This window comes from Erythrolamprus reginae, chromosome 1, assembly GCF_031021105.1.
Source record: "Erythrolamprus reginae isolate rEryReg1 chromosome 1, rEryReg1.hap1, whole genome shotgun sequence".
NCBI classification, from domain to species: Eukaryota; Metazoa; Chordata; class Lepidosauria; order Squamata; family Dipsadidae; genus Erythrolamprus; species Erythrolamprus reginae.
In genome coordinates, this window is record NC_091950.1 from 383,320,186 (window position 1) to 383,329,082 (window position 8,897).

General features: G+C 47.1%; 1 protein-coding gene across 2 annotated transcripts in view; it reads right to left on the bottom strand.

Annotated features, from left to right (window-relative positions):
* The window catches only part of FANCL (FA complementation group L), a 60,815-nt gene extending 55,359 nt beyond the window's left edge, over positions 1–5,456 (bottom strand). The window contains exon 1 of one of the 2 annotated variants that reach the window (XM_070734783.1): positions 5,058–5,456. In XM_070734783.1, coding sequence (XP_070590884.1) covers positions 5,058–5,153 — 96 coding nt within the window. In that variant the 5' untranslated portion in view covers positions 5,154–5,456. The remainder of the gene's footprint in view (positions 1–5,057) is intronic. The other variant, XM_070734784.1, reaches the window with a different exon arrangement.
* Between the last annotated feature and the right edge of the window lie 3,441 nt (positions 5,457–8,897).

The following is an 8,897-nucleotide window of genomic DNA, read 5'->3' on the forward strand; positions in this document are numbered from 1 at the left end:
AAAAAAGTGACTTATAACCAGAAAAGGTACAGATTGCTTATATGTGATTAGCTGGAGATTAAACTTTATTCTATTCTTCTTTCTCCTATACAGTGATCCCCCGATCATTGCGAGGGTTCCGTTCCAGGACCCCCCGCAATGATCGGTTTTTCGCGAAGTAGCGCTGCGGAAGTAAAAACACCATCTGCGCATGCGCAGATGGTGTTTTTACTTCCGCAGCGCTAGCGAGGGGCCGAAGATTGGGGTTCCTGGGAAGGGGACTCAGCTGGGAAGCGGCGCTGGGGTTTCCCCACCGCCCACGCAAACTCCTCGCTGCCGCTCGCCTGCCCACGCCGTTCGCTCACGCCGCTTCACAGCTGAGTCCTGAAGCCAATTCGCTTCAGGACTCAGCTGGGAAGCGGCGAGAATGAACGGCGTGGGCGGGCGAAGGGCGGGCGGGCGCGCGGGCAGGCAGGCGGCGGACAAGCCGTTCGCTCGCGCCGCTTCCCAGCTGAGTCCTGAAGCCAATTCTCTTCAGGACTCAGCTGGGAAGCGGCGAGAATGAACGGCGTGGGCGGGCGAAGGGCGGACGGGCGGGCAGGCGGCGGACAAGCCGTTCGCTCGCGCCGCTCGCACCGCTTCCCAGCTGAGTCCTGAAGCCAATTCGATTCAGGACTCAGCTGGGAAGCGGCGAGAATGAACGGCGTGGGCGGGCGAAGGGCGGGCGGGCACGCGGGCAGGCAGGCGGCGGACAAGCCGTTCGCTCACGCCGCTCGCTCGCGCCGCTTCCCAGCTGAGTCCGAAAGCCAATTCGCTTCAGGACTCAGCTGGGAAGCGGCGAGAATGAACGGTGTGGGCGGGCGAAGGGCGGGCGGGCAGGCAGGCGGCGGACAAGCCGTTCGCTCGCGCCGCTCGCTTGCGCCGCTTCCCAGCTGAGTCCTGAAGCCAATTCGCTTCAGGACTCAGCTGGGAAGCGGCGAGAATGAACGGCGTGGGCGGGCGAAGGGCGGGCGCGCGGGCAGGCAGGTGGCGGACAAGCCGCTCGCTCGCGCCGCTTCCCAGCTGAGTCCTGAAGCGAATTGGCTTCAGGACTCAGCTGGGAAGCGGCGAGAATGAACAGCGTGGGCGGGCGGGCGCGCGGGCAGGCAGGCGGCGGACAAGCCGTTCGCTCGCGCCGCTTCCCAGCTGAGTCCTGAAGCCAATTCGCTTCAGGACTCAGCTGGGAAGCGGCGAGAATGAACGGCGTGGGCGGGCGAAGGGCGGGCGGGCAGGCAGGCGGCGGACAAGCCGTTCGCTCGCGCCGCTCGCTCGCGCCGCTTCCCAGCTGAGTCCTGAAGCCAATTCGCTTCAGGACTCAGCTGGGAAGCGGCGAGAATGAACGGCGTGGGCGGGCGAAGGGCGGGCGCGCGGGCAGGCAGGCGGCGGACAAGCCGTTCGCTCGCGCCGTTCGCTCGCGCTGCTTCCCAGCTGAGTCCTGAAGCCAATTCGCTTCAGGACTCAGCTGGGAAGCGGTGAGAATGAACGGCGTGGGCGGGCGAAGGGCGGGCGGGCGCGCCTGCAGGCAGGCGGCGGACAAGCCGTTCGCTCACGCCGCTCGCTCGTGCCGCTTCCCAGCTGAGTACTGAAGCCAATTCGCTTCAGGACTCAGCTGGGAAGCGGCGAGAATGAACGGCGTGGGCGGGCGAAGGGCAGGCAGGCGGCGGACAAGCCGTTCGCTCGCGCCGCTTCCCTGCTGAGTCCTGAAGCCAATTCGCTTCAGGACTCAGCTGGGAAGCGGCGAGAATGAACGGCGTGGGCGGGCGAAGGGCGGGCGGGCAGGCAGGCGGCGGACAAGCCGTTCGCTCGCACCGCTCGCGCCGCTCGCTCGCGCCGCTTCCCAGCTGAGTCCTGAAGCCAATTCGCTTCAGGACTCAGCTGGGAAGCGGCGAGAATGAACGGCGTGGGCGGGGCGAAGGGCGGGGCGCGCGGGCAGGCAGGCGGTGGACAAGCCGTTCGCTCGCGCCGCTCGCTCGTGCTGCTTCCCAGCTGAGTCCTGAAGCCAATTCGCTTCAGGACTCAGCTGGGAAGCGGCGAGAATGAACGGCGTGGGCGGGCGAAGGGCGGGCGGGGCGCGCCTGCAGGCAGGCGGCGGACAAGCCGTTCGCTCACGCCGCTCGCTCGTGCCGCTTCCCAGCTGAGTCCTGAAGCCAATTCGCTTCAGGACTCAGCTGGGAAGCGGCGAGAATGAACGGCGTGGGCGGGCGAAGGGCGGGCGGGCAGGCAGGCGGCGGACAAGCCGTTCGCTCGCACTGCTCGCTCACGCCGCTTCCCAGCTGAGTCCTGAAGCCAATTCGCTTCAGGACTCAGCTGGGAAGCGGCGAGAATGAACGGCGTGGGCGGGCGAAGGGCGGGCGAGCGGCAGCGAGGAGTTTGCGTGGGCGGTGGGGAAACTCCTCGCTGATGCCCGCCGCTCGCCCTCCCACCAGCAAGAGGGGGAAGACCTAGGGAAGCCGCCCAGCAGCTGATCTGCCCGGCGCCATCTACGCATGCGTGCCCATAGAAAAAAGGGCGCGCATGCGCAGGTGGTGTTTTTACTTCCGGGTTGCAAAATCGCCATATAGCCATTTTGCAATGATCGGGATCGCAATACCCGGGGGATCACTGTAAATTTGTTTCTTGCATATGGCTAATATGTAATTATGATTATAATGTTGTCTTCTGTTTTCCTAGTTGTTACAAATGCTACACATTTATAAAGCACAAACATCCATATACCTCTTTTATATGGCTAGTCGAATTTTCACTGTATCATTTATATAGAGTATGAATATGAAAGAAAAGACCAGTTCATATCTCAGAAAATATAGTCGACAACTTAGAATTACATTATGTGTTCAATAACATTTTAATCTATTTAAACTGTCATGTGCTAATATTACAGGTTATAGAACTTGACAACAAATACAGATAATGTATAAAATCCTGCCATTTCAACTTTGTGCACTCTCATAAAATCACTAAAACTAAAATGTTAGTTTTCCAGTACATAGTTCATAAAGCTCTAATTTGAAAAACTATTAATGCCAAGGTTAGTGATTAGACATTAATTTTTTTCAACATTTCTATAAAACACTAGAAGAAACTTGTCATATTGTAATCAGAAACACTCAGCAGCATAATTAATGTATCCTATAGCCTTTAATTTAATAGTATATTGTAACTCTCACTTCTATTATATTTAAATAGCCTCTTTTAAAATAAAAAATAGATGTAATTGTGAATTGCAAAGGTCAAATAATTTTAATATGGCATATCATACTTTTTAAAAAACAAATACGGATAATGTATAAAATCCTGCCAGAAAAAAAAAATGTATTGTAGACATAAATTATAAATGGGCTGTGACTTTAAAAATATTAAATGGAGAGGGGAGAAAATTTATTCCCCTTTCCCCAATTATTTTTTGCAAACAAGGGTATTTTTCCAAGTGTACTTTATTTTCTAAACTAGAAATAGACGAGTTGTTTAGTAAATGAGTGATGCAAATTCGTTTTAAAAGTAGAAAAAAATACAATAAAAGCAATGTATGCTTAAATGATACTTTTTTCTCCTATGATAGGACATTCTTCCAATGATAGGAAGTTATTTTTCTCTTGATACTATTGCTCCTAGCAGTTATTTCCCTAGGGCAGTGATGGCGAACCTATGGCACAGGTGCCATAGGCGGCACGCAGAGCTATATCTGCTGGCATGCAAACCGGTTGCCCTAAGCTCAGCTCCAACATGCATGTGTGTGCGTGCATGCCAGCTGATTTTTTTGGCTCACAGCGGCTCTGGGATGGTGTTTTTGGCTTCCAGAGAGCCTCCAGGGGGATGGGGAAGGGTGTTTTTACTCTCCCCCAGATCGAGGGAAGACTTTGGAACCTGGGGAAGGCGAAACACAAGCCTACTGGGCCCACCAGAAGTTGAGAAACAGGCCATTTCCACCCTCCAGAGGGCTTGCCAGGGGGGTGGGAGAGGAGCTGTTTTTGCCCTCCCCAGGCATTGAATTATGGGTGTGGGCACTCACGCATCCACACACTCTTTTGGCACCAGAGGGGGGAAAAGTTTGCCATCACTGCACTAGGGCTTTTGTTTTTCAACCTTTTCAACCACTTTAAATTCAAATAACAGGACACTCCTGTAGGATTCAGGTAGTCCTTGACTTATAAAACATTTTACAAGTTTTAGTGACTCTTCAAAGTTACAACAACCCTGAAAAGTGACTTATGACCATTTTTCACACTTATGACCGTTGCCGCATTCCCAGTCAGTTATCAAAATTCAGATACTTGGCAAATGATTCATATTTATGACAGCTACAATGTCCCAGAGAGTCATGTGATCACTTTTTGTGACCTTCTGACAAGAGTTAATATGGATGCCAGATTCACTTAACAACCATGTTACTAAGTTAACAACTGCAATGGTTCACTTAACAACTGTGGGAAGCAATCATAAAATGGGGCAAAACTCACTTACAAATGTCTCATTTAGCAACAGAGATTTTGGGCTCAATTTAAGTAGTAAGTTGAGAACTATCTGTATATCCCATGATTCTGAACAAATAGGCCTTCTTAAAATAAAGAAAATAAAGTGATAGCAGTATCCCTAATGTGTAGGACAGAACTGCAAGGCTAACTTTAGGCTGGGAATCCTGAGTTTTCCAGTGCTTCAAAAAGCCCAACACTTTCAGGTTGCTTACTTTTGGTTGTCCCAAAAGTGCTTTTTCAGGAGGCAATTGAATTTTGTTTTTTTTTCTTGCAAAACGTTTTGCTTCTCATCCAAGAAGCTTCTTTAGCTCTGACAGGATAGTGGGGAATGGAAGGATTTATATCCTTGCAGACAGCTGGTCATTTATATCCTTTGCATTCGCTGGCTGGGGAATTCTGGGAGTTGAAGTCCAAATATCTTCAAGTTGCCACGGTTAGGAAACACTGCGCTACACCACATTTTTTGGAAAACAAACAGAAACCCCCCCCCCACCGATAAACCGGAACTGAGATACTCCAACTTCCACCGCCGCCACCCCTCCTTGCTCGCCCCGAGTGTTTCGGTACCTGGGCGGTGACGAAGCCCTCATAGACGCTCTTTTCCCGGTTCTGGGGCAAGAGGAGCGGGCACTCGCGCAGCAACGACCCGAATCCAGCAGCCATTTCTCGGGGTTGTTCCTTTTTTCCCTTCACCCCTCGAACGGCACAACCCTGGCCCGCCAAAACGAGCGCATGCGCTTCTTTCGCCTCCCGCGCTGGGAAAACACACTTATCTTTTCTCGGGCGAAAATTACTGTGTTTTCTGGTTAATCTCGGTTTAAGCCAGGGAGAAGAACCAGGCGAAAGTACAGCGCCCCAGTAAACCGACCGAAGGAGGAAACCAAAACCCCGCTCTCGTTTCGAAGAGGCAAAGTTGCTGCTTACTCATGATTGGACAGGACGGCCACAGCGCCGCGCGGGAGGAGAAAAAGGCCGCGCCTCCAACGCGAGAGGCGGAGCTTCGTGAGGTGTAAGAAGGGATCTCCCGCGTCTGGTTTTTGGGCGGCTGGTTTGTCTTTCGTCAGGCGGGTGTTTTTTTCTCTGTGTGTTCAGGCTGTTTTGCGTTTGACTTCCGTCCAGTAAAAAAAATTTTTCTCTCTCTCTGCAAAAGCGGTAGTTGGGGGTGTGTGCCGTCTTCGTGAGATAAATTCGTTTTGAAGGGGCCAGACTGTTGTGATTTATTAGCTCTTTAAAGACGCAAACAGAATTAGAACAGAACAGAGTTAGAATAGAATAGAACAGAATAGAATAGAATAGAATAACTGAGTTGGAAGGGACCGTGGAGGTATTCTAGTCCAGCCTCCTGCTTAGGCAGGAAACCCTAGCTTCTTTACTAATGTTCAAGTCATTTTATGTACCAGTGCAGAAATTTTCCATAAGGAAGAGAACTTGTGGCCCATGGTTATAGTGGTGACAATTCTGGGGAGCTAGATAGGATTATAGTCTTATATTGTGTGTGAGTACAAATTTGTCATGTAGTCAACCAGATGTTTAGACTGGATTTGATATTTTTGTCCCACTATCATCTTTCCCAGGAATATGAGATAATTATAGGAAATAAGGGAGAACACCTGTGGCTGGGGCAGTTAGGTTAATGGGGCTGCTGATAAATTGCCAGCGTTGTTGCCTCTTGGCGTGAGAGTTTATCCGTTTTATGACAGAGAGAGACTTGTGGTGTTGCTTCAGAATTTACAAAGACTTTTGTGAACTGCTTCAGGATTTTCGAGGACCTTGTAGAACAATTCATTTAAGTTTCAGCATGAGAACTCTTGAAGGGGGGTGGCTGTGACATCATCACAGCTGCCTTTTATCTGCTTTGCTCTTGTTTTATGCTTGTCACAGCATTCAAGGCTTGTGGTATATGGGAGAGCACTTTGGCTGATTAAAAGTGCATTTTGGACTGTATTATCCTTTTGATAAACCTACTTTGTTTACTTTACAAACTGTGTGTTTGAATTTCCACTTTTGGCTTAATTGGGGGCTTGTAAGGTGAAGCCCGGCATAACAATAACTAACTCAGTTCTACCCAATACTGTAAAGACCCAGACCCTGGCCTGACCTAACAGACCCACTCTACAGACCCCTAATTGTTTGCTTTACAGCAACATGGTGCACCACAGTCACTGTGCTGGAGTATTTGCGTGGTTTCTGTGCTCGGCCGCTCTCGGTAGGAGGTCAGGGTCCACTCCAGTGCGAGGATGAAAGAGCTCACCACGTCTGCAGGGACTCCTCCGGTTCCTGCTTTCCTCATGATTCATCAGGAAAGCTAACCTCTTCAAAACATTATTTGGCTCAGTCTTTGTAAACAGCAATGGCTAATGCCAGTGAACAGCTGCTCATCTTACCTTCTACTGGTGCACCCTCACATGAGGATACATACATGAGTGAGATTTTGGTGTTAGTTTCTTGCTGTGATGATGGAGTCTGGGAGGGATGGTTTTAGCCATGTTTTGCAAACAAATATAATGTTGAATGTGGCAGTATTTAATAAGAAGGAGTTCAGACATTATGTTAACAATGCTTCTTGCATTATTAGTTTGCATTTGAGGTTATATTATTATAATCTCAATGAATATTAGTATTGGATTGTGTTGAGGGAGTAAGGGGCGCGCTTACCTAGTTTTGGTTGATGGTGTTTTGGATATTGTTTTATTGGTTTGTATTATTTCTTTCTGGCAAAAGTCCAATAGCAATCATATAAATCAGATCCCTTACAGACATAGCCAACAATGTAAAACCAGACCAAAGATGCTCTTAATCCCTTCCAAACCTTGATACTTGGTTACTTTTCAAGACTTAGAATACTTGAAGCTTTTCCAGACTGTCCAATGAAATAGCTGATAGAAATCCTGAAACTATCAAATAAGATCTTTATGAAGTTTTGCATTAACATTTCTTTAAAAAATGTTTTTGTGAATCCTTTTTCAAAACCTAGTTTTAGCATAACCTTTTTTAAACCTTCAAAGTTACAATTTCTATGACTTTTCCTACCTGTAACATTTTCTCATCAAAGTACAAGTAGATAATAACAGTAAATTTACAGGTAAACATGACTAAAGATAAACAATCTTGAGAAATCCATCAACAGGAATCAAATTTTAGAGAAAAATAAGAAGCCACAATAATAAAAAAAATAAGAAGCCATCATAATATATGATATACCCAGAGTAAATCAGGAAAAAATATAAGGGAGGGAGGAAAGGAAAGCATGTTAGAAAACAATTGAGAAAATCCAAATTCATATTTAGGAAGAAACATTTTAAGAAATGAAATAAAACAATTTTGAATTGTAAGGCTCTAATGAACAAACTAACATCTTTGAATACTAAGATGATTAAAAAGATAGTGTCAGTTGGAGAAAGATACAACTTTCGTTTTGACTATAATTTTAATTAGTTAGGCATAGGCAGGGGAAGAATATAAAAACATGTTTTTCCTTTTTTAAATTGCATTTTACCTTAATTTTATGCCTTTCACTTAGTTTTATTCTCTTTCCCACTTTGTATTTTGTCCTGTGTAATCAGTTGATCAGACTAAAGTTGTTTTCTTTCAACCAAGTTTAAAATTCAGCATGCCAGCAATTTTCTCTTTTTTATTCTCTGGTTCAGTGTATACTTTCAGTGTTTTCTGGATAATCAATATACAAGGGTCGCCCAGAAAGTAATGCACCACATTTTCCCCCTCAGCCTACAGTAATGGTATGGATGCAAAACTTTGTACATTATTTGAATTGTCAGGAGTGCATGTGTAAATTTTGTGTTTCTTCAGACAGATAGCGTGGCTGCAGCAGTGTTTTGAAATGGCGTCTGTAAGTGATGTACATTACAAGCAGTGTGTCGTCATTGAATTTTTGTGGAGAAAGAAACTGTTGGGAACATTCACAAACATTTGTGTACAGTTTATGGATAATCTGCAGTTAACAGAAACACGGTTAGTCGCTGGGCACAGAGGGTGAGGCCATTAGAAGATGGTTCAGTGATTCGCACAGTGCAGAAATGGCTGCTTGATCAGAACAAGGAGTGGTACTGACAGGGCATACATGCCCTTGTGTCTCGCTGGAGGAAGGCCATAGAACGGGATGGAGATTTCATGGAAAAATAGAGAGTGTAAAAGAAACATCATTCTTTCTTGTGTGTAAATTTCATTGTGTTCAATAAATAATTGTTGAAGAAAAAAATGTGGTGCATTACTTTCTGGGCAACCCTCGTGGTTTATGTACGCTTTCAAATCTTGATCAAGAAATTTATATTCCAGGACCTAAGCAAAGAAAGTGTAGTAGATATTTATTTATTTATTTTCTTATTTATTTACTTACTGTATTTAGAAACTGCATGGCCTGTTTTTCTTTATTAGAAATATTTCCAGAGC